This window comes from Cygnus olor, chromosome 14 (assembly GCF_009769625.2).
Source record: "Cygnus olor isolate bCygOlo1 chromosome 14, bCygOlo1.pri.v2, whole genome shotgun sequence".
NCBI lineage: Eukaryota > Metazoa > Chordata > Aves > Anseriformes > Anatidae > Cygnus > Cygnus olor.
The window spans coordinates 13,127,617-13,155,596 of record NC_049182.1 but is presented as its reverse complement, the minus strand read 5'-3'; the positions used below and the strand labels follow the sequence as shown (position 1 = coordinate 13,155,596).

At 53.4% G+C, this 27,980-nt stretch overlaps 4 protein-coding genes across 5 annotated transcripts; all 4 read right to left on the bottom strand.

Annotated features, from left to right (window-relative positions):
- Nucleotides 1–94: 94 nt before the first annotated feature.
- SLC23A1 (solute carrier family 23 member 1) lies at nt 95–4,710 on the bottom strand. Of its 2 annotated transcripts, XM_040573353.1 has the most exons (14): nt 4,139–4,710; nt 3,925–4,032; nt 3,686–3,843; nt 3,523–3,611; nt 3,376–3,443; nt 3,121–3,302; nt 2,889–3,009; nt 2,648–2,804; nt 2,343–2,490; nt 2,016–2,121; nt 1,807–1,936; nt 1,404–1,547; nt 942–1,037; nt 95–865 (listed from the first exon to the last, which is right to left on the bottom strand). In XM_040573353.1, the coding sequence occupies exons 1-14, from the start codon at nt 4,460–4,462 to the stop codon at nt 618–620; spliced, it is 2,079 nt and encodes a 692-aa protein (XP_040429287.1). In that variant the 5' UTR covers nt 4,463–4,710; the 3' UTR covers nt 95–617. The 2 variants fall into 2 exon arrangements, with proteins under 2 accessions (XP_040429287.1, XP_040429286.1); XM_040573352.1 differs by having other exon boundaries at nt 1,807–2,490.
- A 102-nt stretch (nt 4,711–4,812) lies between these two features.
- MZB1 (marginal zone B and B1 cell specific protein) lies at nt 4,813–6,172 on the bottom strand. Its single transcript, XM_040573356.1, is given in 5 exon segments — nt 4,813–5,359; nt 5,431–5,535; nt 5,642–5,748; nt 5,921–6,031; nt 6,033–6,172. Coding segments are annotated over 5 exon segments (594 nt in total). The 5' UTR covers nt 6,117–6,172; the 3' UTR covers nt 4,813–5,172.
- Nucleotides 6,173–6,571: 399 nt separating this feature from the next.
- PROB1 (proline rich basic protein 1) lies at nt 6,572–12,334 on the bottom strand. Its single transcript, XM_040573351.1, has one exon. The coding sequence runs from the start codon at nt 11,051–11,053 to the stop codon at nt 6,929–6,931; it is 4,125 nt and encodes a 1,374-aa protein (XP_040429285.1). The 5' UTR covers nt 11,054–12,334; the 3' UTR covers nt 6,572–6,928.
- A 142-nt stretch (nt 12,335–12,476) lies between these two features.
- On the bottom strand, nt 12,477–27,273 carry DNAJC18 (DnaJ heat shock protein family (Hsp40) member C18). The gene is made up of 7 exons (XM_040573355.1): nt 27,113–27,273; nt 26,832–26,977; nt 25,329–25,514; nt 22,215–22,324; nt 20,756–20,865; nt 18,556–18,728; nt 12,477–14,847 (listed from the first exon to the last, which is right to left on the bottom strand). The coding sequence occupies exons 1-7, from the start codon at nt 27,148–27,150 to the stop codon at nt 14,723–14,725; spliced, it is 888 nt and encodes a 295-aa protein (XP_040429289.1). The 5' UTR covers nt 27,151–27,273; the 3' UTR covers nt 12,477–14,722.
- Nucleotides 27,274–27,980: the final 707 nt, after the last annotated feature.

The following is a 27,980-nucleotide window of genomic DNA, read 5'->3' as shown; positions in this document are numbered from 1 at the left end:
CTGTGAGCACCCCTGCGGGGTGGTTACTTCTGAAGCCTTGAAAATGCAGAAGGGACGAGGGAATGGTGCAGGAAACAACAAAAACACCCCTGGGGCAAGTGGGTTTGGATGTTTTTTTAATGCAGAATCTTAAAATAGACCGGTCTGATTGCTGCACCCAGCACAGAGCCAACTGCATCCGCTGTGCAGCCCTGCTGCGGCCAAGGGCGTGGTGTGAAAACCCTTGGCCCTGGCCGGTCCCAGTGCCTCTGATCAGAACTGACGGGCTTCAGCAAAGCTTTGAACATGTCTCAAGCCAGCAGGAGGCTGAGCTGGGGCAATCGCACGGGGGCTGCTGATGCTGAGGCCGGCGCCTGGGTAGCTCTACCATCTGCAGGAGCCCCCAAGATGGGCTCTGCACACTAGATTTAGCTAAAGCCAAGCCAGTGATGTCCCCAAAAGGCAACCAAATTCCCCCAGCCCCACATTCAGGAGGAGCGAAAGAAGCCTTGGTGCTGGCTGTGGGGGATGCTCGCAGCCCCCCAGCGATGCTGCCTGGTGCGACCCCAGGCGCTCGGCTCGGCTCTTCCCCACCCTGTGCCCTCCAGCAGCGGGGCCCGAGGCGCACCGGGTCCCGCTCACACCTTGGTGCAGACGACGAGGCCGTCGGCGCTGTCCTGCACGCCCTCGGCCGCCGCGCGGCTTTTCCTCGGCCGCCAGCTGAACCCGGTGAAGAGCGGGCAGATGGGCACATGCCGCAGCCAGCGGCACCTCCGCACCACACTCATCCCGAAGGGGAAGTCGTAGCTCTTCAAGCTGGCCGAGGACGTGCTGTCAGCGTGCGCGCCCGCCTTCCACTGCACCAGTCCCCGCTCCTCGCGCGTCCCTGTGGGCAGGCACAGCCGCCGTGCACCCCGGCACGCCCGCACCGAGCCCCCCGGCTCCCGGCCCGCTTTAATTACCTGGGATGGTGTTGTCCAGGATGAAGGCGATGGAGCCCCCCACAAACATCTCGGTCGTCAGCAGCACCGTCAGGATCTGGTCCAGCTCGGGGACGCCTGCGGGAGGGCAGGGGCTGAGCCGGGGCGATGGGCGCAGCGGGGAGTGGTGGGGACATCTCGCATGTGGCATCCCAGGTTGATCAAATGGTGCTTCGAGGTGTCACTGCCCGGTGCAAGCTCTCCCCTACCACTTTGAGGTTCATTGAGTTTTCAGATTAACTATGTAAATCCTACCTTGGAGCTACCGTCCCATTTAAGTCATTTTTTTCCTATAAATGCATTTAACAGTGGGTTGGTGAGCAGAGCAGGGTCTGACATTAAGACGTATGGACAGAGAGTTTTGCCCTGCTTGCCCTAAGCACCCTCACCTGGGAATGTGCTGGTGGCAAACCAAGAAAAAGGCTTTTAGCCGAGGGCGGGTACCTGTGTTAATGGCCTTGGGGTTGGAATCCAGGTAGTTGGGCAGTGTCAGCCCGAAAAACATGGCGAAGCCCAGCACGAAGAGGTTGCGGGACGAATTCATGTCGACGAACTGCAGGTTGGAGAGGCCGACGGCCGTGATCATGCCTGCAAGCAGAGACATGGCTGCGTCTGCCTTCGGGGCGCGCTGGTGGGAGCAAGGCTGCGGGCGATGCGGGACGAGCCCCGCGCTGCCGGGCCCAGCACAGCCGGCGAAGTTTGCTCCGACCCAGCTGCCACCCTCGGCACAGCTCAAATCTCATCCGCAGCTTCGTGTCCCTCGGGCTCCTCGGTCGAAGCTGGGCTGACGCACGCAGCACCCAGGTCCCCAGGGAAATGGCCCGACGCCGCTTCAGCGTTCAGTTACCAAACAGCGTGCAGAACATCCCGCCGAGGATGGGGTCGGGCAGCGATGCGAACAGTGCGGTGAACTTGCCGATGGTCCCCAGGAAGATCATGATCCCGGCGCCGTACTGGATCACCCTCCTGCTCCCCACCTGCCCGGGGACAGGGGCAGTGCGTGGCGGCGGCCGTCCCCACGCCGAGCCGGGGACCCGCGTGGGGTGCGGGCGGTACCTTGGTGATGCCCAGGACGCCGATGTTGGGGCTGGAGGAGGTGGAGCCGTTGCCGGTTCCCAGCAGCCCCGCGATGATGCAGGAGATGCCCTCTGTGAAAATGCCCCTGGGGGATGAACGGGAGGGGACGTCCCCTGGGGTGGATGGTGGGGACGTACCCGGAGGTGCCGGGACATGGCAGTGGGGAGGAGGAGGAGGCCCGGTACCACCAGGGAACCAAGGCACAAAGCAGCCAAGGGTGCAGATTTGGAGCCAGGTGCAGGCGGAAGGCACCTGCTGGGGCACAGAGCAACGTCCCTGTCCCCGTCCCCATGGCTCTGGCTGTACCTATTGATGGCGTGCACTGGGGGAGCGGGCGCTCCCGCCAGCCGCGCGCAGGAGTAGTAATCCCCGATGGACTCGATGATGCCGGCCAGCGTGGCGCTGAACATGCCCAGCACGGCCGCCGAGGTCACCGTAGGCAGCCCCCACTGACCTGCCGAGGGGACACGCCACCGCTCTGGGGACCTGACACCGCTCCCGGTGGGGACCCCTTGTGCTCTGCGGCGATGCTGTGCCTGCTCCCTGCACCCTGCCAAGGGTGCATGTCCCCATGGCACGGCTGTGGGGCACCCACATGTGCTGGCACTCACAGGGGTAGGGGACACGGAACCAGGGTGCCACCGAGAGGATCTCGCCGCGTGCGTCTGTCCTGGCCTTGTAGCCGTACTCCTCGGGGCTGCTGGGGAAGACGCCGGTGCACGTCAGCAGGTAGCAGAGCAGCCACACCACCACGATGGCCAGGATGATCTGCGGGCAGCGGCCGGGTGTCGCATGGGGATAGAGATGCCCCTGGCATTGCTCCCCAAAAGCCCCCCCGTCCCGTGCCCCTACTGGGAACATCTTGAAGATCTGCACATGCAGCAGGATGAAGCCCCGTCCCCAGCGGTACCCGGGCAGGCGCACAGTGACGTTCCTCAGGTACTGGGCAAAGAGGACGATGAGGATGATGGACCTGGGGAGGGCAGAGCTCCCTGAGGGCCACCGGCATGCTACCGGTGCCACCCGCAGCTTTGGTGCGAGGGCCCTAAAAACCTGCCCGCATCCCCCATGCCCGCGGCCCTACAGCGCTGCGATGCCCCAGTGCGAGCCAGCCCGCTCGCCGGCGGCCTGGAAGACGGAGAGGCCGATGAGGGCGACGGTGGGGGTGACGGTCAGCGGCCCGATGTAGCTGAGCAGCGCCCCGGGGAGCCCCAGCAGCCCGATCACCACCTCCACCAGGCTGGACACCACGATGGCCCCCTGGATCTGCGGGGTGATGGCGACACGTGAGGGGGGGTCCTGGGCTCCGGCGTGGGCATGGGGGGGGGCCAAGCCGTACCTCTCGCATGCGGGGCTGCCAGATGTGGGAGGTGTTGAGCGGCAGCGTCCAGTTGCCGTAGATCTGCTCTGGGGATGGAGAAGGGGTGAGGTGAGCCCCAGGGACTGCCAGGAGCCGGTGTCCCCCCCCAGCACCATCCAGCCCTACCTTCAGGTGGGCACCGCCACTTCTCCAGCGCCAGGATGGACTTGGCAGGGACGAGGAAGGCCAGCGCACTCGCCTGGAACAGGGGCAGCCTGGGGACCAGAGGGGACGCCTGCACCCAGCGGCACAGGGACGCGGTCCTGGCGGCGGCGGGGACATCCCCTACCTGATGCCCACGGTGGTCTGGATGAGGGTGGTGATGCCGACGCAGGTGAAGATGGTGCCGATGAGGTAGCTGACGGTGAGCTGGTCCTTGCCCACGCACAGGCTCTCGGCCAGCAGGAAGGGGACGGCGATGGTGCCACTGAAGCAGGTCAGGTAATGCTGGGGACATGGCGGGGGGGGGGAACACGCTCAGCAGGGACCGGGGGTGCCTCTGGGGGACGTTTGGGGCCGGCACCGTACCTGGAAGCCCAGCAGGATGCAGAGGTACCAGGGGGGCACGTCCTCGATCTTGTAGAGCATGTCGAACTGCTGCCGGGCCGGGGGGGGGACGGCATCCACCGCGGGGCCCTGGAGCATGGGGGGGGGCACAGCTGAACGGGCAGCGCTGTCCCCGCTGCCAGCCCCGCAGGAGCCCTCAGGGATGGGGACGGTGCCGCGGGGGCTCGGTGCTCACCCTGCCCATCCCGTGGGGATGCGGGGAGCCGGCGGGGACGTGGGCGAGGGCCGGGCTGGCGTCCTGGCAGGCAGGGAGAGGCAGCAGGCGGGTCAGCGTCCTGCCGGGCGAGCCATGGGAACGGGGCAGTGGCCTCCTGGGGACACTGGGGACGCAGGGACATCGCCCGGCCACCCCCGGGAGGGGTGCGGGCCCCCTGCTCTGAGACCTGGCGTTGCAGCAGGGTGTCCCAAATGCACAAAGCCCGCTGGGGTCCCCACCATGCTGGGGGAGCCTGCAGCATCCCACAGGTGCTGGGAAGGCGGCGAGTCCCAGCTGCAGCATCCCACCTTGTCCCCAGTGTGTCCCCTTGGTCCTGGGCTTCACCACCCCCCCTCAATCTCCTCCCCCATCCTTTGCCACCTGCATCTAGCTCACAACCCTGAGGCGGCTGCTATTTGGGGTGCCACCTCCCCCCTGCCTCCTTCCCCCCACTATGTCCCCGGCGATGGGGACAGGGCGAAGGGGGACAGGGACAGAGCCGCGGTCACCTGGGGCTGGGGCTGGGGCAGGTCTCCCGAGCGGGTCCCCATCCTGGGCAGCGCAGGGATGTCACCGCACGGTGTCTTTTATGGCGACGAGGAGGACTTTAGTCCGCGGGTTGTGAAACTGAGGAGCGCAGCGGCAGCAGGGGATGAGCGATTAACTGCTTTAATTAGGGCTGGCACCGCCGTTAGCACCGATTTGGTAAAACATTAGAGCGGGCGGGTTACAGAGTAACGGCCGGGTCGGCGGCACGGGGCACCGGGTGCCACTGGCGATGTCCCCGCGGACGCGGCGCTGCGATGGGGACAGGGACGAGCAGCGGCGCGGTGTCCCCAGCTTGGTGGTGGCCGGTGACAGCGGGGTGGTGGCCACCTCCCTCGGCATCCTCGTCGCACGTGTCCTGGTGCTGTGGGTACGAAGTCGGCTCCAAAGGTCGCTGGGGCATTAAGCATTAACTGCGCCCGTGGGTGCGGTGGCGGCTCCCCAAGGCCCCGGGGCTGGGCCGGGGGCTACAGCTCGTTCTGCAGCGCCTTGGGGGGGGCCGGGCGCCCCGCTTTGCCCCCTGCTGGAGGGGCACAGGGCCCCTTCTCGCCGTGGCACAGCAGCTCCCGCAGCGCCAAGGGGCCTCGTCGGTGTGCCCCATAGAGCTGCTCCTCGCCCTGCTCGCCCACGAAGCTGTGGCACATCTTGGCCAGCCTGCAAGGAGCGGACAGTGTCAGGGTGCGGTGTGGCACTTGTCACTCCCCCGCCAGCCCCGCGCCCCTCACCTGCTGGGCCACGGGCCCCCCGTCATCGCCACGCTCAGGGGCTGCTGGCTCTGCAGTCCCGGCCCCGTCAGCCGCTTCTCCCCGTTCAGCTCTTGCACGCCGTAGCTGCGGGGGGGACACACGGGGTTGGGGGGTCTGTACCTGCTGTGGTGGGTGGCCCTGGGGTGCAGGAGCACCCCGTGGCATTTGGAGGGGTCAGGACGCCACTCACAGCTCCCAGCTCTGCGAGCAGCTCCTCTCCAGCACCTCCACGTAGTCAGACTCGCGCAGCGCCTTCCTGCCCAGCTTCGCCTCCGCCTTGCTCAGCTGCTCCTCCAGCTGGGGCAGAAATGGGGCAGAAAGCGGCCGGTGATGGCAGCCACCCGTGTGACCCCCGCTCCCACGTTCCTCCCCCTTTTCCCTCCCTCGTCAGCAGCCGAAAGCGCTCGGTGAGGTGCCAGGCATGGCTGTCCCAGCGTGGTTTCGGGGTGCCCCCATCCCCGGTGCCCACCTGGAAGGCGATGGCGTAGCAGGCGTCGCAGCGCAGGGACTCGGGCATGTGGGGCGAGTGCAGCTCCTCGGCGCTCAGCTGGGGCGCGGGGACGGAGCGGGAGAAGGACGGGGGCGGGGGGGTCCTGGCACCCATCCCCAGCCCCTGGCCCCGCCACCAGGCTCAGGACCATGCACGCCACCAGCACGGGTCGCATCCTGCCGCCGTGGGGCCTGGAGGGGTGGCGAGCGATGCCGAAAGTGCAGTGGTGGAGACGCAGGCGTTATAAACCCCCGGGGTGCTGATGCGCGGCCGGTGCACCTGCATCCGGCCGACGTGCCCCGCGACACCCGCCCGGCCGTGCTGCCATCTGTCTGTCCATCCCCGGGGCTGCCGAGGGGGAGCTCTGCATGGGTTATCCCCACCATCTGCCCTGTCTTTTTTTTGTTTTTGGTTTACTTCAGTCCTGCGATGCCTGCGTCTGTCCTTGTCTCCCCCAAATCCTTCTCAGGGCAGGTTTAACTCTCCAGGGCTGAGGATTTGGGGTCCCACTCCTGGACACAGAAATTCATCTCTGCTGCTGCTCCAGGACTGTGGGATCCACAGCCTCTGCCCCTCTGCTCAAAATGTCCCCAAAATGGGACACGTGGGCCCCCCCGCACCCCCTTTACAGATGAAACGGACATGGGAATGCAGGGTTAATGCTGGCTCAGCACTTTTATTGCTGTTTTGAGGAGTCTGTGCCATAGCCGGGGTGCCTCTGGCCATCGCCCCACCGCGCAGCCCTCGGGATGGGACCGGGGGACGGGGAGAGGCGGGGGCCATGCACCTGGTCCCTTTGCCAGCCGTGGCCGTGCTCCCTTGAATGACTTCAGAACCACCCCCAGGGATGCCAGGTGCTGGTAAAACACCATCTTCCCCCCCCCCATTCCTTTTAGGAGCCGGTCAGGTCCAACACCAGCTCAGCCACAAACATAGGTGCCCTCCAGCTGCAGGTGGGACGATGCTGGCTGGCACCGCAGCCGGGGCTCACATGGGGGGCAGCGGCCCCTGCTCGGGGCCGGCAGGGCTGGCGCGGGCAGGGGGCTGGCCGGGGCCGGGGCTGGCCCGCATCCCCGTGGGGATGTAGTACAGGCTCTCCAGGTACCCGCAGTCGGGCCCCGCAGCAGCAGGCGGCCCCTCGCCCTTGGGATCAGGGCTGAAGGTCCCGGTGAAGCCCCCGGGGTTTTCGGCAGCCGGCAGTTGGCCCTGCAGGTCGGGGTGCGCCGGGGAAGGGACGGCGGGCGGCGCGGGTGCTGGCAGCCCCGGGAAGCTGCTGTAGGGCACGTAGGGCACGCTGTAGAGCAAGGGGTTGAAGGGAGCTTGGTAGAGCCCAGCGTGCGACGCCACAGGCACCGGTGGGATGAGCACCTCCACGTACTGCCCCGTCTCGGGGTCGTAGAGCATTTTCAGCTGGGGCTGCCGCGGCGGCTCCATGTAGTAGCATTTGCCGCTGTCGGGATCGACGAGCATCTTGCGTTGCGCGGCCGGATGGGGATTGAACGGCCGCGTGGGGCTCGGTGCACTCTTGTTGCTTGGCGAGGAGCCCTCGGTCCTCCGGGGAGCGTCCTCCAAGCGAGGCTGGGGCTGGGCTGGGGGCTGCGGCACCGCAGTGGCCACAGTCTCGGGGGGCCGGGGCCGGGCGGGCTCGGGGAGGGGTTTGCTCCACAGGGATTCCCCACCAGGCAGGGTGGACACACCGGTCCCCAGCGGAGCACTGGCCAGGCTGGTGACTGACAGAGACCCAAAGGAAGAGCTGGCCACGTTGGAGACTGATGGGTACCCAAGGGAAGCAGGGACTGGGTTGGTGGCTGAGGGGGTCCCAAAGGATGAGCTGCCTGGTTTGGGGACAGAGGGGGTCGCAAAGGGTGCGCTGGGTAGGTTGGGGGCCAAGGGGGTCCCAAAGGTTGAGTTGGCCAGCCTTGGGACTGAAGCGGTCCCAAAGGATGCAGTGGCTGGATTGGGGACCAAGGGGGTCATAAAGGATGCGCTCACTGGGTAGGGGATCAAAGGTGTCCCAAAAGACGTGTTGGTCAGGTTGGGGACTGAGGGAGTGCCAAAGGACATGCTGGAGGCTGGTGGGAAGCCAAAAGCTGAGTTGGTTGCACTGGGGACCAAAGGAGTCCCAAAGGATGTGCTGGCCAAGGTGGGGACTGCAGCGGTCCCAAAGGATGCAGTGGCTGGATTGGCGATCAAGGGGGTCCCAAACGATACAGTGGCTGGATTTGGGACTGAGGGGGTCCCAAACGATGCAGTGGGTGGATTGGGGACCATGGGGGTCCCAAATGATGCAGTGGGTGGATTGGGGACAGAAGGGGTCCCAAAGGACACACTGGCTGGAGGGGGAGCTAAGGGAGCCCCAAAGGATGCGGTGGCCGGGTTGGGAGCCGAGGGCAGCTTTGGCACTGGGGAGGATTTGGCGGCTTTCACGGGAATTGTCAAGTAGTTGGTGTTCTCCACTGGGGCGGCGGTAAGGTGAGGCTCGCTGGCTCCCGGCCACTTTGTTACGTGCTCCCAGCTCTCCCTCCGGTCTGGTGGCCTGGTGGGGAGTGGCCCAGTGGGGACGGAGGGACCGTTGCCGGCCTCCCTCGCTCGAATTGGGACAGCGGGGCCGGTACCATCTGCAGCACCATGGCTCCCCGCCAAGGCCAGCCAGCTGCCCGGCTCGCTGGTGGGTGGCTTTACCGCACTTCTCACCGCTGGTTTCATGGCACGGGCGTCCTGGCCATCCCCTGGGCCGTCCTTGCCACCATGATGCTGGTCCCCTGTGGCACCATCCCCTGCAGTGACGCCACGACTGCGTTCCTCCTCTCCCTCTGTGGGGCTTGGTGGTGGTGGGAGGACAAGGGTCTTCTCTGTCCGCAGCACCGCGCCGCTCCGAGCCGGAGAGCCCTCCCCAGCCACCGGCAGGGGCCGTGGGCCGACCAGGACGTGGAGGTGGGTCTCCACGTGTGCGTCCCCGCCGCTCGCTGCACGCGGTGGCACCCTGAGCTCGCTCCGCTGGCGACATGCAGGGGATGCAGCAGGGCTGAGCTGGGGGCCCTCGGTGGCAGCCACCTCTCTCCGCGTGGACTGGACTTTTGTGATGTGCACGGGTGAGCCCTGCGTGGGGCGGGTGCCGGTGACCATCGCCGTCCCCTCAGCATGTGCTGCCTCCATCTCTCGGCCACCAGCTGTCCCCATGTCCCTGTCCGCCGGCGGCATGAGGCTCGGTGCCGGCTCACGGCGGCAGACTGAGGTGCAGTGGATGACGAGTGGGGATGGCGGCGTGGGCTCCCCGGTGCTTTCCCCGACGGGGCAAGGGGCTGGGGGGCCACGGGTGGTGCCAAAGCAGAGGCTGTAGCTGCTCTTCAGCAGCTTGCGCACGTCCCGCGGCTGCGGGATTTGCACCTTGCCTTTGTTCCCCGGCTCAGCAGGGGTGGCCGCAGGGGTGCTGGGGCTCAGTGGCTCTCGGGGTGCTGGCGGTGGCTTCTCCTCCCACCGGCTCTGAGGCACCAGCTTCACCTCCTGCGCCCGGGACGTGAAGATGCCCTGGGGTGGCACATCAGGAAACACCAAGCTTTTGGGCTCAAACGGGACTACTTCGGGCCTGCTGGGACGGATGGCTCGCTGCTTCAAGCTGGGCCATGGCTTCTGCACTTTCTCAAATTTTGGGGTGATGTCCAGCGCCTTCCTGTCCCCAGCGTAGCCTTCGAACAAGGCGCGCGCTCGCCGGTAGTGGGTCCTCTCCGTCGTGTGCTCCTCGGCAGGCAGGCGCTGGCACTGCATCACCTCCTGGTACTTCATCCTCTCGTTGAGCTCGTTGAAGGTTGTCTTCAGCTTGCAGACATTCTCCCTTGTCGCCTCACTCAGCACGACCCCCTTGGCTGGCTGGGTGGTGCTGGCAGTCCCCAGCCTCTCGCAGCCCCCAGGACACCGCATGTCCTCGGCGGAGATGCTGCAGTCGGACTTGGAGAGCGAGCTGGACTTGCCCTCCAGGCCATCCCCGAGCAGGTCGGTGCCGACTGAGGACAGCCCTGAGGAGGTCGAGCTGCCCCTCAGCGATTTCTGCTCCATCTTATTAATCCACTGCTCATACTGCATTTTCTTGGCTAGGACATTTTTCACCAGGTTGGAGGCCATCCGGGTCTTGCTGGAGGCGTCGTCCAGGGAGGCCGTCTTCATGAACTGCTTGTAGTTGAACCTGAAGTCCTCACCAACAGCTCTGCCCTTGCCTGGGGGCTCCTTTCTGGTGGGGGGCAGCGGCTGGGGGGCTGAGGCATCCCCCCACAGGAAGAACCCCGTCTCCTTCCTCTCCTTCCTCTTGAGCTGGATCTGCCGCTTGGGGACGGTCCTCTTCTTGCCGTGCCCCTTCTTGGCGTCGCTGCTCTCTAGCTCCACATCCACGCACTCAAACAGCTCCTTCCCTGTCAGGCCAGGCAGCTCGGCACCGCGGGGCTCCCCGCACGCTGCCCACCGCCGTCCTCCACCACCGTCCTCCGACAGCGAGTTGGAGAGGCTGGAGGAGGTGTGGGAGCTGCACATGTCCAGCCGGGTGCCGGGAAGGCCTGAGAGGCTTCGGAAAGACCTGGCCGTCAGTGCTCGCACCTCACCGTCAGCCTCGTCCGAGTCGCTGGCCCCGCCGCTCCGCCTGGCACGCCGCCCCTCGCTGAGCATCGTCCCCGGTGCTGCCGCGCCCGGCCGGTCCCCAAAGGCAGCGGCGGGCGGCCGGTCCCCGCGGAGGGGACCCATCCTGCCCCCGCGCCCTGGCGCCAAGCTATTCTTAGCAGTGACAGACAGCTGAGCCTGCCGGGCGCGCTCCAGCCGCGGGCTGGGGACAGGGCTGTGCGGCGGGGGGCCCTGAGGGGGACCCCGGGGCGGTGTGGCGGTGTGGCGGCCCGCGTCCTCCTCTTCCAGGAACTCCAGGCAGTCCTTGAAGGTGTCTGTCGTCTCCGAGCATAGCGCCGAGTGGTAGGAGGAGACGGAAGAGTCGGACATGCTCTTGGGGAGGTCGTCACGGGGCAGGACGGACAGGCGGCCGTCCTCCTCCCAGACAGACCGACGTCCTTCAATGATGCCTTCGGGGCCAGGCAGCTCGGCAGGGCGGCCGGCGTCCCTCTTGCCACGGGGGATCATGGTGGGGACTGCCCCGGTGCTGCCGTCGGGAGCAGGCTCGACCTTCTGCTCTGCTCGCCGCGGCGCCTGGCTCCTCAATCACATGCGTGCAGCGGGCGCCAGCATGGGGGAGGCGATGCCAAGTGTCGGGCGGCGTGCAAATGCCACGGCCACCCCCGGCTTAAGGGTCTGCGGTAGGGATGGTGCCACTGTGACCCCGCAGCCGTGAGCCCACCGGGGACCCGCAGACCCCGCCGAGGCCGTGCCGGGTGCTCCTCTCCCTCGGTGGCACACCAGCTGGCTGAGGCCCTGCGTCGTGGCTCCGTCCCCATCCCCTGCATGCCCACAGGGATGCTGCGTCCCCAGATGGGGGGGGACACAAAGCCTGTCCCCAAGTGGTGCCACTCCCCCGCACCCCCAGCATCCCCCAAGCGACGAGCAAGCAGCCAGGAGGGATGGCAAGGCGCAAAGTCAAACCAGGCACCGAGCGGAGGAGGATGGTGTCGGTCGCTTCTTTCGGGGGGCGCGCGGATCTCGTTGTGCCCGGCCTAGTCCGGCCGCCCCCGCCGGGGTCAGCCGCGGCTTTTTGGGGATTTCTGAAGGAAGCGGCGGCAGCAGGTGCGTGGCAGCGCTGCCAGCCTCCAGCAACCTGATGCCCGGGTTCATGTGGGGACTAAATTTAAACCTTGGCAAGCGAAGGGCAACCACGAAGCCCAGCCTGGCGCTTAACCCGCCCCTGCCCGGCTGCAGGGCTGGGACTGGGACACGCTCCCCGTGAGGAGCTCGGGCCCGACCCCTGTCCTCGTCCCCCTCGCCCCGGCGGTGCCGCCCCAGCGCCTGCCGCCATCTCCCGCACCCCCACGGCAAATGGCGGCCGCCGGCCCCGTCTCCTAGCAACATCCCCCCCCATCCCGTCAGGCAGGCCCAGAAAGGCCGAAAGCTTCCCTTTCCAAGAAAAATGCAGCTCCCCGCCCCGGCCCGCCGGGATCCCCGCAGAGGCCAGGAGTTAATTGGAAGCAGCCTGGCCCTGGAAGCCAGCTCTGGTGAAGGACAGCAGCACCGAGGGGATTTTCTGCTCTCCCCCTTGGCAAGGCCTCAGCGCTCTGCACCTAGCACCGGTGCTTGCCCCTGACAGCATTTTGGGGAGCCAAACGCCCCCAGCACTCAGAGTTCCCTCTAACACCCTGGCCCATGGTTTTGAATAAAGAACATTTCATTGATTTTTGAAGTATTTTTTTTTACTTTTCACTCTCATTTTCCACTTATCCCTGGCCTCCTTCCCGCCCCAGAGAAGCCTCGCAGCATTCCCGTTACCCACAGGTGGTCCCCCAAAAATGGCACCTCTAGCTCCGCAGGGCTAGTGCGACACCCATAGCCCCTGCACATTCAGCCTCCCCACCTACATCGCGTTACAGGCCCGGCAGGAACGATACCAAACCTGGAATGAAGTCCAACCGCTTTAATAGAGTTGACATACGTTCTACAAACTATTTAACATATAAAAAGCAACATGAGAATTTTGCTTTTTATACGCAGGCATATCAAGTGCTCAGAACTGGGATATTCCGGAATTAAGGCTGCCTGTCAGACTGCCAGCCCCCTTTCCCACCTGGAATAACACACTTTTGCCCTTGCAGACTCACACAAAACATGGTTCACCACAACCCCCAAAATGCTGTGCCTCTTCTGGCTGATGAACTCTGCTCAGCAGCTCCAACGCCCCCACAGCGGTTCCCAACAGGGAACAATACCAACCTAGCTGTGCTATTTTAAATACTCACTGTACTTCTTTTCTTTTTTTTTTTAATACCCCCATTCAATCACAGCCCTATTGCTGTAGCTGCACTGAGCTAATCACATGCAGGACACGCATCTCACCTGCAGGAGCCTCAAGTCTCAAAACCTGAGACAAGCAACCATCCTCTTGTCTAGGTCACAGAAAAAACATCTTTTCCTGCAAAAGGGGGATAGTTTTTTTGCACCTACATCCCCAGTTGCCTCATCCTCAGCACCAGCAACCCACTGGCACACGGCTGCATCCTAACACCCCAGCACTAGGAGACCACAGTCTAACCTTTAAATGCAACATTAATTCTGGCATTTCTCAAACTTCTGAGCACTTGATTTCCTAGGTTTAAGTGAAGGCAAGCTGTGGTGCTCTGCCCTACGCATTGCCAGTTTTAGGAACAGAGCAACAGCAGCTTGTTCAGTGTTTTGTAAAGATGTGCAGGTGAGTGCAGCCTCTACTACATACAGCATGTCCCCACCCCACAATCCCTGTATTTCTGGGGTAGGGTATTTATGAGGATAGTTCATTCCGTGTGTTTTATAGGTAACTAGCACATCAACAAGTTAAGAACAGACATGCTGGCCCCTGCTATGCTATAAAGAGGAATTTCGAGTGCAGCTACAGAAGCAGGGTGGGCTGAAGCTGCCCTGTGCAGAGCTTTGGCCTTCCTGCCCTCAGCACAGGTTCCGGTGGAGCCAGCAGAACCAAGTCAAGGCCAGCTGTTGCACAGGACCCTGTGGGTGCCTATTTTCCTTCCCTCTCACTGGCAAGAACACAATATGAACCTCCAGAAGCAGGTTGGTCTGCATGGATTAGTTCTACCCTTGGCCAGGTAAACTACCAGAAAAACTGGCTCAAGAGCTCAGTGATGCTCAACGGGAATAATAGTGTTCTCTGCTGCTTCCGAGTACAACCGTCCTTAACTTGCCTTTAAAGGTTTCATAAAGGAGGATCAAGAAAAAACAGACACTACTACATGGATCTTTTTCTTTGCAATACTAGTCTCTACAGTGGAACATTCATAACTGCTCAAGAGTAAAAATATGCTACATCAAAACTGTACCAGAAAAAGCAGGACCCCTGTAACAGCTGGAGAAGAGTTTGCAGATAAAAATCAGAGTTATACAGCCAGCTTAAAAATATGCCACTGGAAACGTATGAGAAAATAAATAAGGTTGTCCTTTCTCTGCAGTTTGGAAGATGCTGGAATCGATGCATTTCACAGGCTCTCATCTTCCTGTTCAGCGTTGCAGTTCTGCTCTCAGCTTGTCATGTCACCAAGGAGAAGGGGCAGACCCCCCCAGCCAGACAAGCACTCGGTCAAGTCCCTTTGACAGTAAGGAGAGCTCGGAGCACGTCAAAACGCTTACCTGAAGCAGGTACTCGACACTTCAGAGTTAAGCACTGAATATTGGACTTGAACAGGACATATGCTGCCTTTCATCTAAATTCTCATTACAAACGACTGTAGAGGCAAGGACATCCACTTGATAGCAGTATGAAAAGGCTAGTGCACTGAGTACTGCGAACTACACGGTTGGTATGACCGGGTGAATTGCAGGTCCATAGAAAATACAGAAAGCATAAGACATTTGTCTACTCTCCTGGGAAGTATATACTGTTTGGATGGCAGACAAACTACCGATGAGACACGTTCCAAACTCAGAGTGTTTCCCAGGGAATTAATTTACAAAGTGCCACTGGTCCTTGGAACCAAATATAGTGTACAGTATATTAAAGCAAACACTTGCTCTACAGCTTGTGTTGGCCCATCTCTGCACTATATGAAGGAATCGCATATTCACTCTTTGCAATAGACTCCTTCCGTTTTTATACAAAGGAAAATAAAAACATAATTTAAAACAGCAATAAATAAAAACTACAGAATGTGTGTGTCCTGGTCAGCCCCCTTTGTGCATTCCAATCAGACTGGAGAGCTTCTCACAGTGCTCAAGTTTCAATGATTCTGCTTTCTGTTTTAACCGCTCGTCTCTGTATAGCTTGGCCAAATTCGACAAATCAGACTCTGAAAGATGAAAAAATATATATTAGGATGAAGCTGTGAGCATGCTTCAAGTAACTTTTTCAATGCTTTGTTATCCTCGTGATTTTTTTTAGTTCACCTTATTTCAATAAAACTGTGCATGTTATAGGAGCTTTCTTTGAAGAGAGGCCATCAGGTTTAACCAGGCTAGCTGCTTAAGAAAACTTTCCATAATTGCTTGAAAATTCAGAGTTATAATAAACCAAAGACTCTACCAGTACACCAGTTGGGCAATAACTAAAACCCAAAATAAGACTATTACTGTCTACAAAGAAAAACTATAAAAATATAGCTTAGAAGTCACATAAGATTGAAAGTTTTGTTAATGACTTAGAGTGATTAAATATATACGCATTCTTAAAAGCAAACTAACTGTGCATATTTAAACTAACTATATGTGTGTTAGTAAGATACCATTTGGTCTGCTAAACAGCCACTGTCTTAGTCAACACGAGCATTTACAACCTAATTACACCTCATCTCCTCGTGCACTGATCCTCACTGATGTTTCACCAGGCACAGACCGATGGAGAGGAGTTCACTCTGCACCTGCCAGCAGTAGTTAAGTGACAAGCCAGAAGGAAAGAGAACCTCGTGACTACTTTTCTTATTGCTTTCTTAAGGCTATACGTCAGCTGCCTGCAGCTAAGCAGGAGTTACAAGATGTACATCCCTGCCCACGTAACTGAGAAATGCAATTCTTCCGACAAACCCGTTCTGCAAGGGTCCCAAACATCCATCCAAACAGACACTTTAAAGTACAGATGGTGGTTGTTGGTTGTGTTTTTTTTTTGATGTTGCACTTGTCAGAATTCAAACTCCGTCTGCCAAGAGTTTGGCCCAGAAGGCAATGTGAATTATTATTTTTTTTAAATTGACTACAGGAAGGTGAACAGCTAGATAAAAGGCTTGTTAATGAAAGGGCACAGGGGCTTTCAAACAACACAATCTTGAATGTACTTTGCATACATTTCCCCTTCTTCTCAAAAGCAACATGTAACTGAAATAATCCCATTGTTTGAATAATCTCTCCCCAGCAACTCAGGGAAGCATCTTTTGCTGATTAGTTACGGAAGTCTTAACATAGCTTTCTCCCTGAAGAATAATTTAGATCCAAGATTAGATGCACCTATGAGAATAGCAGTAATTTATTTCTGAAAAGGTCAAAATTTCCCTAAGCACAGGCTACCTGATGACACTCAATTTTTCAAAGAGCTTTTGTACATCTTACAAGTCCCTCATTTTACGAAATCATTCAGTAGGGAAAGAACTTCTCAATAGGGCCTTTCATGCCTTACGTGCTCTGTCCCTACCCCACTGAAATTTAAAGCCATAGGAGCTCCGTCTATATAAGCCTTCATCTATTTATTGAAAAGCTTTATAAACCGACAGGCACAAACATCTTAATTTTAGGTCAGGAATCAATCTTCATTTTTTCTAACTGAAACACCGCTCAAGCAGAGTGCAGATGTGCTGGGCACAGAGTCTAGACGACCCTTCAGCAGAACCAGACCTGGGTAACCGTTTCCAAGTCCCCGGAGTTCTGCAGCGAAGACTCTTAGTCTCTTTTGACTCTTTTGCCCAACTTGTCCACTTGGGCACAATTATTTACTACCAATGTTTGCGCTTTGACAGCATCCATTCAGTCATGTAAGTTTCTTGTGTTTTTCAATCTTTTACACTGTTGTTCCTTCAACCTTTGTTGACTGAAGTTATTCTCTTTAAGGAACTCCTAAAATACATATGCAGCTATGCATTTTCTCTGTTTTTAGTTGCGTACTTGTCATCTCTGATTCAGAGCTCTTTGCAGTCCTACTTCACAACCGTGCTACTACAGCTGAACAATCATCTGTAAAAACCTGAGACTTGCCTTTTGTACTTAACCGTATCAGAGGATGTCAGAACACCTAAACCCACAGCGTAAGCACCTTTCACACTCCGTTCTGCTGTAAAGGGACCAGCTGAGGAACATACTGATGTATCAGTTACCTTTCAAGTTTTTGTTAAGGTAGCTGGACCCCAGGTAGCACTTTTCAAAACATAAAAATCAAGGTCTTTAATTTAAACTGTTCATATAATGTGTGTTCATTTTGCTGGTGCTAAAGAGAAGTGTACCTTCAGTAAATAGAACAAACATACTATTAATAGACATTCAACTGAGAAAGAAGCCAACCACAAAGTTAAGCACTTACACATGAATCGATTGACCAAAATTATGAAACAACAGCTGATTAACAACTCTCCCAAGGTCTCCAGACAACTTTTCACCAGAACCATATCTTGTATTCAAAATTATTATCTAAAAAAATGAGTTAGTCAAAAAATTATTTTTACAAACTCAGCTGTAGGAAAGTTAGCACAGTCTCAGCTGCGCTCAATGCCTGCTCTGACTGGCCTAGATGGTAATCATTCTGAAAACTGTGGGTTTTTTTCCTTTAATTTACAGTATTCTCCTCAGGATAGCGCTAATTGTGGACATTGTAAATGTATTTGCAGGTGTGTGACTAATACACAGACTATAAAAAAGTCTAAGTGTAATAAGTTCTAGAGGAGGTTGCCTTGCAGACATTACTTGGCATTCAGTGCTGGATTACTTCCCTCACTCTATCAGTCCCTCTGCAAACCCTGTTGCCCATTTCAGGGCACAGAAAGGTCATCAAGGTCTACATGAAACAGACAATACAACGATTTTTAGTTGCACTAGGTTAACTATAAGGAGTTTTCCTCTAAGGGGAAAAAAAAAAATCTATTCCTATGCCAAGCCTACACATGAAGCCTACATTTATGTTTATTAACAGACACATTGTACCTAGAGGCTGGTACTACCAGCCATACATGTTCAGAGATAAAGTCAAGCAAACCAAAAATTAAGGGATTACTTGGCATTTTCAGGGTTTCACATTATGGGTTCTTTTATTTATTTCAACTTCAGATTCTACATCTGCACTTCTCTTTAAAAGCAAGATTAGTAATTTTAATTTAAAATAAGAAAATTGTCTCTGGATGAAAAGATTGACTGAGAACTGACATGGGAAAAATCATTTAGAATGCTTACATTCTTGCATTCTCCCTCTCTGCATTCAATTCTTGTCTTTAAAAGACAGTCTTGACTATGGTGAAAAACACGATCTCAAACTCATCTAAAGATAGAATATGCAAATAAGTGCATGAAATAATCACAGAAGCACTCTTTGAAAACTGATACCAGTTAACACTGAGATTTTCAAAAGCTATAGCCTGTCTTCCTGATGAAGGTTTGAAGAAAGAGTTAGATGATCTTGCGGAGCTAGTCAAACCAAAACTGATTCCGCCTCAGCAAAGGAAACACTGATTAGGTGATGCCTCAAGGTCTCTTCTAGACCTAACAAACTGTCACAGCTAAATAAATGTGCTGGACGATAGTGTTTAAAACATCACTAAGAGGTAGTCAAGCACAAAGACTGAGTGGAAAAAAAGTCTCAAATGGTGGAATCAACTTTCCACTTCTCTCTCAATCACCTACAATGAACTCTGACAGCCCCTCAAGAATAACAAATTCAGAGTTAAGAACAGATGTGAGAAACACCACTGCAAATTTGAGAAATTATATGCAATGGAAAATGAGGCTAAAATGGCAGTGCTTTGTGAACCGCAGCCGTCATACTACTGTACATGGGGTGTAGGCACGCACTTGTAACAAATATAACTTACTTTGCTGTTTCTCCTTCCAGCAGCTGGTCTGAATATAGTCTATGTAATCTTTTTCAACGTTTTTCTCTAGCTCTTGAAGTTCCGCTCCTTGATAATTCTTCTCAAAGTTTTTATCAACATAGTAAGGCACCTGCAAGTTCTCTGTTTCTCTGCTAATAACATGGCCCATGGACCTGTGAAAACATCATGGAGAAAAAACATTTTTCAGCAGTTCAAACAAAGAAACAGAGAGAAATTTCTTGCAATTAACATTTCCAGAACAGTCTTTACAACTTCTCAGTCACTTCCTGCAGGACTATAGCTCCCTCAGCCATCCAGTAAGGAAATTACAAGCCTCAGGCACAGCAAGCTTTTCACTACAAATAAAATTCACTGAAAAAAAACCAAAAACAACACAGTGAAAATATATAATACTTAGTTCTTTGTAGATATCTCTGATTCAGAGCTGACAGCCCCTTCCAAATACCATGTTTGCTCTCAACAGCTCAGTACAGATACTTCCAAAGCTTAAGTGCAAATTTTATCTTTAAACAGAAGCTCCACACCCTTTCTTCAGTTTACTGTTAACTTCTGGCAAGCTAAGTCCAGAAATCCATTGGAAATGATGGCAAATATAAAGACTATAGCGAAGTCATACGGACCAGTATTGTTTAGGGCATGGTGCAGTTGGATTTAGGTTTTCCTGATTTCTGGATCCATCAGTAGAAATAAGAATTAGCAGGGGGGATTCTAGTTACATTTTCCTTTAGTGTTTTATAATCACCAGTAAGCTAGGTAGTATATGAAGCACCCCATAGGTAGAATAAGCCACTGTGACACAGACACAAGGCTAAACTATTCTCTTCTACCGAATTTTTACTTAAGTAAAGATATCCAGGCGCTTTTTCAAATCACTGCCCAGAGAAAGAGGCAGGCAGCCAAAACGTGAAGGTTACACTCTACCCAATGGAATTCAGTTTGCCCCTTCCATTTCCTGGGCTCCTCTTTTCCTTCTTTCTGTGTCTCAGACATGTACGCTCTCCTTATATAAACACTTTCTTTCAGAGCTGTTAGTTTTTTAAAGATATGATTTAGAGAAACAGCATCTGTAACTGTATACCAGGCTCAGGCCTGACTATCTCAAATCAACAGGAAAGGGGGAGGCAGTGAGGAAAGCCAAAGAGATTAGCTGCTCTGGGGGCAGTGTGGGAGGTTTCACACAGGACTGGCAGATAGCAAAAATGCTCTCGGGAAAGAAAAAAACAACTACAACAAAAAAAACACAAACAGAAGAACTAAGCCACCAACCATCTTGTTCTCATGCTAGGTCCACATACTGACATCTTGTGGTAATGAACAGTAAAGGGCCTCGGGACCAATTAAAACTACGCTGACAAGCATATGGGCCTAAATGTAAACAGTTTTGCTCCTAAAAGGGAGCAAGGAGAGTTTGTAGAGCACTCTGCTACTGCTGTGTGTAGCAGTCCCCAACCTATGGGGTGCTGAAATCTGACGACTCCCATTCTTATCTCAGTAAGAGCCAGGGCAGTTGACTGAACTGGTCTAGAGAGCTTCCTTCCTCCCAGTGTTGGATGCTGAGAGGAATAAATGGGTTTTCCTCTGCCCCACAAACTCAGATTACTGCAGGTCTGGCATTCATTGTTTCCACATCTGACCAGTTTAGTTTGCGTTCTGCAATGTGGGGATCCTGCTTCATTATAGACACTAAACCAGGGCATTTCAAAGTCTTAATGATTTGTTGAACTTGACAAATTTTCCAGGGGAATTTAGGCTCCAGAGCAGATTTGGATTTATAGTGCCAACTGCAGGCTTGATTTCCTAATCGCTTTACATGGGAATGTCGGAGGCAGCCCACAGACCCTCTAGGGCTGATCAGTACTGTAGCTAAGCTACACCCACATTCCTACTACTGTATCATTGTGCAAAAGCATTTCACACCAGTTGGGTAAGCGTGCTGGCTCAGCGCCTCTATTTGTTCAGCACACAGCGCAGTACACCTCACCATCATCTACTTCACAGCGATAGCGTTTAGGAGAACTTAACAGAGACTGTTGGTATTTCCTTATTTACAAATTGATAACAGTTTCTAGAAAGAGCCGAAGAGAACAGTAACAAGCATTCTTCTATCAAGCCCAACTTCTATCTACCTCCTTTATCTCAAACACCAACGACCGGAAAGAATTGTTTTCAAGTGACTTACGATTTGTAGAAGAGGCTGTAGGGTGGGTTAGTCGCCATCAGCTGAGTTATAACTGACACTATTATTATTATGAAAACTGGCATCAACTGAATAAATGCAGAATATGAGTTCTGAAAAGAACAACAATAAGTTGACAAGTAAAGATATATACAGAAAACGATGCCCATTCACAGAAATCAGGTTATCATAAATCAACGACACATTAAATGTAAACTTAGGAAAAAAAAGGTGAGTACTTTCAAATGCTGACAAGGATAACATTTTAAATAACCTTTATTAATGCTCTCTTCAAGCTCCTTAAAGCCATTTTCTTCCAATTACATTCTCAGAGCATTGCCTTCATCTACAGCTCCCTCCCCAAGGCAGTAGATGCCCACAACACTGTCTGCCAGTGACCAGCTGACAATCCAAACCAAAGGAGCACTGCGATTCCCATTTCTGCCTATGCATCTTCTGAAATTTACATGTATTCTAAAAATCTCAATCTCTGTCTGAACACTGGACAAAGCCACTTAAAAATACAGGACGAAGAGAACATATGTAGCGTAACTTGAGGCAGAATGCAAGCACTTGCTATTTTGTTTGAATTAATTTAGTAGAACAAAAGAGTGAAAAAAGTCCTAAAGATCAAAGAGTTCTGCTAGGCAGAGACCAAACACAGATCTTTACTCCTGCTCTTCATTTGATTTTTAAACTGCCTTTTTTGTAATTAGGAGCAGAACATTATATATAGTTGTTTAGGCTCTGCTCTCTGCCCTGGGATAGCAACAATACCTGACATAGTAGTTGGTGGGATTCATTTGCCCTAGCTTAGCTGTCTACAGGCTGTGCAAGTTTTTTTCAAAGCCTGTCTATAAAAGACTCAACGGGAGAAAAATCGTCTTTCTTAGAGAATGATCTTGTTCGGTTAATGGACTAGCTCTGAAGGAAGATTTTTCCAAGATGGGCAGTGCGAGCATATAGGTGCCTGTGCTGACAGCACATGATACCTGGTGTCTCATCTAGTTTCAGTTGGTAGAGACGTATCCCAGACCCATTCTGCTCTGGACTGGAAAAAGCCTGTGCAGCACCTGGGATGAAACTGCATGCTAATTTACTGAAGGACTAAATATGCCAAGAGGACAAGCCAGTACTTTTGTATCAGATATCAATCCACATTTGGACTGATCATTGTTAGATTACCAAGCCCTCAGAGCTTGCAAAAACCAAGCACCAGTGAAATACCTGGTTGCAGAAACTCCAAAGCCTGCGATCCTACCAAAATAATTTTTTTAACACTGCTTTAAAAACAGAGCAACAACAATACAGTTACTTTTCAAGTCATCCATTTTGGCTGCAGCACTTAAGGATAAGCATTGAGCATTTAAGGATGGGAAAGTCTCAACAGGCTTCAGATGTATACGTGAACCCCTCACCCTGGTGAAATGTTTAAGCCCAAGAGATCCGTTCTCCTGGCTACCTGTGGCCTGTTTTCTTCCTCCTCTTGCTCCTGTGTCCATGCTCTTTCACGGTGCCTCCGTGGATAATAGTGTGCATCTCTGGCTACATTTGAAAACATATGGATATTTCCTGTTAAAAGAAGCCAAAAGAGTCATGGTTTTCAACTGGCTGCTGGTGTTTACCTGTACTTCTGTTTCCGGTTGATTTTTCAGGCTTATATTACACAGACTGAGTAACGGTTTTGAGACCTCAGATTGAACGTCAAAGTAATATGTTATTCCAAAAAGAGCATACCAGAGAAATTGTGAAACTCACCCCTGCTCCATCCTAATTTACAAAAATTAAGAAAATTGGATAATTATTTTTATATAAAATTGTACCTCATACTTTATTTTTTTTATATTCACTTGCAAGGCTGCAGTTTATGTTGCATCTCCAGACTTTAAGCAGAAAAATTAATTTGCGTCAGCAGATTCAGGCCTTGAACTATGGCTTCGGATAATTACCGAATGTGCTCTTCTACAGCCAGTTCTATTTTCTCTTTCAGCAAGCTATTATAAAATCATTAAGTGAAACTGTTCGTGTCAAAAGAGATTCATAAAATAGCTTTTTGAGGAAAAAAGTACAATTCAGGATTTCCTTTCTTGCACACTGACTTATTCTTTCCTCACTTTAGAATTTTTAAAAATCGCATATGATGTTTTGATTAGAAGCTTGAACTCTGTCTGTAACACCATGAAAGTATCTAAATAATAGCTGAGCTCCCCTCTTTTGAGATTCAAAATACCTTTGTAATAAAGAATTGAAATGTATGGCCATATGACAACAGGCATGCCAAGCTATTTTTAAGCCTTGGGAAATCAAATGACAAATTATTTTACACTCTTACACTGTCTTTTATCTGAATTTCTCAAAGAATTGCGCAAGAAATTGGGGGAAGTGACCTTTGTTGTTGTGTCAAAACACCTGTTTTGTTGGTCATTCAAAGATATAACACCGCACAAGACTAACAAAGTAAAAGAGGGCTTGAAGAAGAAACATTTTTCTTGAAAAAGAAAGCTTCTATCATTTAATGTTGCTCAGGCAACGTTTTATCAAGCTCCAAAAGAATGGACATGAGTGTGGGAATGAGGAGTGGCTTTTACAGGTAGCTAGAAAAACAATTCCCCAGTCCAAAGTTTCTCACAGAATTTTTGCCCCCAGTTTCTTTCCTTCCATGCGCATTTATTTTTTATGAGAAGGAAGTTCAACTTGTAGCCCCTACCCATTATAATTACAACACTGTCTCTTTTAGGTTTGTAAGCTGACAAGTCATAAATCTGCCCTTAATCTATGTGAATGACTTTTGTCTAACACCAACATTTCTGAATTAGATTTCCAAAAACCCTGGTGATAGTAAGGTGTCAAAAAAAAAAAAAAAACGCAAACCAACAACCAAACAAACAGCAAAGACTGCAGCTTAACACAAACTTCAGTTCACATGCACAAACCCCATTTAACATTACGACAGCATGAAAAATTCTCTTTATATTACCTATCTGCATGCACTCTTACTGTTAGCTCTCTTCCTAAGTAGAAGCCATGGATTTTGCCGTTTTGGAAAACTACTGAATTGATACTCCATAAATAAAAACCTCACTTTCAGGTTATGAAAACGTACACAAATTTAGATCCAAGCAAGTTTTTTTTGTGAGGAAATTTTTGTTTATTACTGAGAGCTATTACTATGAAATCATGTTTATTTTCATATTCTTCGCCGTTTGGCTAAGAACTCCCCTACACTTCTTCAGGTCACTCTACCTATTAGATAACTGCTGTGCCTAGTACCCAAATTCTTCCTGCAGCTCCTCAGTTTTCTACCCTTAACTCCAAGCGTTCCCACTGCCTACAGCTATGTAGCAGTCACATTCCACAAGGGACAATGTCTCACCTGTGGCCAAAGCAAAAGGCATGTGCAGGTGCCATCTCCTGCAAAGTTGGAGGGAATTATGCCAGACTGAGCTCAGCACACTTTACAAACTTAATGATCAAATTTTGAAAGTGATCCGAGATCCTCTTAGCTATGAGATGCTACCACACAGACCACTGTAATGAGTAGCTTGTAAGTCATTACCTGTACCTGTTGCTTAAGGCTGTAGTAACTGACTTGTATGTTACTTTATGCTACGCCTTGGAAGTGTGAAACAGCAAGCAAAAGCACTAGAGCAATTCATCAAAGACCGGTGATAGTGGCAACAAGATGCTTGAGCTCACCACAGCTTTCAGATTTACTTTTAAACCTAACGTGTATTCCATTGAGCTTGCAACATCTTCCCATTTTCAGTACAAACACAAAAGCCAAGGCTGGACTAAGACAAGCACAAAGCTGCCGCAGGTTCAGGCTCTACTATTCTGCATTTCAAGCAACAGCCAGCTCTCACTGGCAGGCATCGCCTTCTAAGCTAAGAAGCTTTAATTTCTTCAACTTGGCGAGGTGCTGAGAGCCAGACAAACTCCTTACATTTTCCTAGTTACAAGGTCACTGAGACCACAATGCCAGGAGCTGCTGCTGTGCTGTAACGCAGGAACATGTCTTGAGGACAACGCCATCAAAGATGCCTCTGATCCCTTCCCACTCACACCTTATTTTGCCTCCCAAACCACCGCTGCCTTCAGACAATGGGGGGAAGAACGACAAAAAGAAGAGTCTTCAGCTAGTGCTGGTACTAAAATTTTGCCCAACCGAGTTATCAAACAACCTAAACCCTTGCCAAATTAAAATGTCCTGACCCCTAACTAGTGCTGCCAGAAGTCCTCACAAAGGCTGGCATGTCAGGAACATGCCCCGGCAGCAACAGCCGTTACCCCCATCACAGCTCTCTCTTCTAGCAGCACTCTTGGACAGCAAAGCTGAGCTTTGAGCTTTTTTAGGGACCAAACTTACTACAACTTTAAGTTTAAACAGTGTGTTAGGGGAACTTTTCCAGACATAAAAAGTTAGGAAGAGGAAAAAAAAAAAAGTAAATCTGAACAGGTTTTTGCTCTTCTCCAAAGTATAATTGAGCTACCTGAGCAATACAAACAGGAGCTGAACTTCCTTTATGGTCTAGTGTCAGTTTATTACGTTTCAGAAAGAGTGCAGATGGATACCAACCTGTAGGAAAGTGCCCGCCAAAAAACACATTGAATATTTCTTCTGGTGTAATATCTGCTTCAAATTCTGTGTAGTAGTTATAGTGCCTGGCCTGGCCAGTGCTGACATGCTCTTGGTCAGTTCCAAATTCATCGTATCGCAATCGTTTTTCAGGGTTGCTGAGAACTGCAAAAGCATTGCCTATTGCTGGAATGAATGAAAAGAAGTATTACAACACAGCACCTCCAGGTGTGGGACTTCTCTAAGCAGATTAACAGAATACCCAAACAGGCATAAAAAAATTGTGCTTGGCCAGAGACTGATTTACTTTTGAAAGAACTACATTTGTATAAGTAGCGTTACAACACCAACATTACCTGTGATGGAACCTAATTCCTGCTATCACTGACACCAGGAGAAAGACAAAAATGTTGAAGTGTATGGAGAGAGTTGAAGTACTTGGAAAACTGAGATGTGAGAGACCACCTCTGTCAAGAGATTGAGGGAAAACATAACTTCTTAATCAGGTCAAACTAAGTATTGACACAGATGTGCACCTCCATCCATGAAATACAGTTAACACAAAGTTCAGAACTGCAGAGAGTAATTAAAATGCAGACCCATATTCCAAGCTTTTTGTCAGCAGAGATATTTGTGAAGCTGTACCTGCATGTTTATTCACAGTGCACGTCAAACCACCTGGAAGTAGCTTGTTAGGTTCATCATCTTCCTTGGTCTTTGATACAAAACGGCTGTATATGAGTTTATACCGAAATACAACCCTAACACAAAAAAAATAAAGAAAACTTCAAGAATTCCTCATTCTAATACGCAGCAAATGACAGCCTAGTTTCCTTAGCACTGACTTACAGTGCTAGTTTTGTGTAAGGCTGCAGCACAGTGAGAATGCGGAAGATGATAAGAGTTTAGATGCTAACGTTGCTGATGCAGGCTTAGACTGCACCCATATTGAGAAGCCCAAATACATAATAACGGACTTAGAATCACAGAACCATTACGGTTGGAGGAGGCCTCCAAGATCATCTGGTCCAACCATCCCCCTCCTACCAATGTCACCCACTAAACCAACCTTTCCTTGAATGCCCCCAGGGACGGTGACTCTACCACCTCCCTGGGCAACCTGTTCCAGTGCCTGACTGCTCTTTGGAGTACTCTTAGATTCTATATATTGGCATGTGTTTTTTGAAGTTCTAATTAAGCCTCTGAGGAGTTACTGATTACACAACATGTTCTATATCATAACCAGTACAATTCCAGAGCATTACTCTGACCCTTTGGTGCTATCTAGGAACGAGACCTGCAATGCCTTTACCTCTGATCTGTATTTTGAAGGTCCTGTAAGAGGCAAGGCTTGCCGAGCAGCTGCAGGTGTACAGGTTTATGGGTATCTGCCTACAGAAGTGACAAGCGATGCGGGCCCACGGGATGCCTGTACATACGGCGCAGAGCTGAGGCACCACCGCTCCGTGGCCCTGCAGGCCGGGCCAGCCGCCCCTCACGCACCTTTGAAGGCCTCGGTGGCGCCGGGAGCGCGGTTCTTGTCCGGGTGGAATTTCAGGGCCAGCTTGCGGTAGGCTTTCTTCAGGTCCTCCTCGCTGGCATCTCTCTCCACTCCCAGGATCTCGTAGTAGTTGCGGCAGCTCTTTATTCTGCGGGGGGGAGGGGGGGGGCGCACACAAGGCGGCCGTCACGGGACAACTCCCCTCAGGGCTGCGCTCGGACCGGGACGGGGCCCCCACCGGCGGCCCCCCCCACCCACCCCGGCTCCCCCCGGCCGCGCTCACCGCCGCACGCCGTCCAGCTGCTCCGCCGTGTAGGTCATGGCGGGCCCGGGGCAGCCCGCGCCCCCGCTCCCGCTCCCTCACCGCCCGCCGCCCCGGCCCCACCGCGCCGCCATCTTGTGCGCCCGGCAGGCGGCGGCGGCGGCGGCGGCGGCTCCGCGGGGGGTTCTGGGTACGGCAGTCCCGCCGCCCCGCCGCCACCCGCGGACTACACTACCCAGCGGGCACCGCGCGGGGCGGAGGGAGGGGTGGGCGGGGCGAGTGAGGGGAGGCGGTGACGTTCTAAGGAGGCTCACTGACGTCATAGGGGGCTTCGCAGGGGGAGGCTATGACCTTACAGGGGGCTTCCTTAGGAGGCGGTGACCTCGTAGGGAGGTTCCTGGGGAAGACAGTGACATCACAGGGGGCTCCCTGGGGAGGCAGCGGCCTCATAGAGCCCTGACCTCGTAGGGTGTTTTCTTGGGGAGGCAGTGACCTCGTAGGGCGGTGACCTCACAGGGGGCTTCTTTAGGGAGACAGTGGTCTCATAGGGCTACAGCCTCGTAGGGGGCCTCCTGGGGGAGGCAGTGTCCTCATAGTGCAGTGACCTCACAGGGGCTTCCTGGGGAGGACAGTGACTTCGTAGGGGTGTGACCTCATAGGGGGCTTCCTGGGGAAGGCTGGGGAGGTGGAGGCCAGGGGTCTGCAGCTGGGGAGGTCAGGCTTGGTAATATGGCAGCTGCGTCCCCCCAGGCCTTGTGGCCCCCCTTGAGTGGCACCTTATGAGGGTTGGGGGCTAAAAATCTCCTCTTTGTCCTCCCACTGAGAGAGGGAAGGGTGGCAGGCACTGGAGATGCTTGTGAGGTCCCGCTTGTTCGTGGCACGCAGCTGG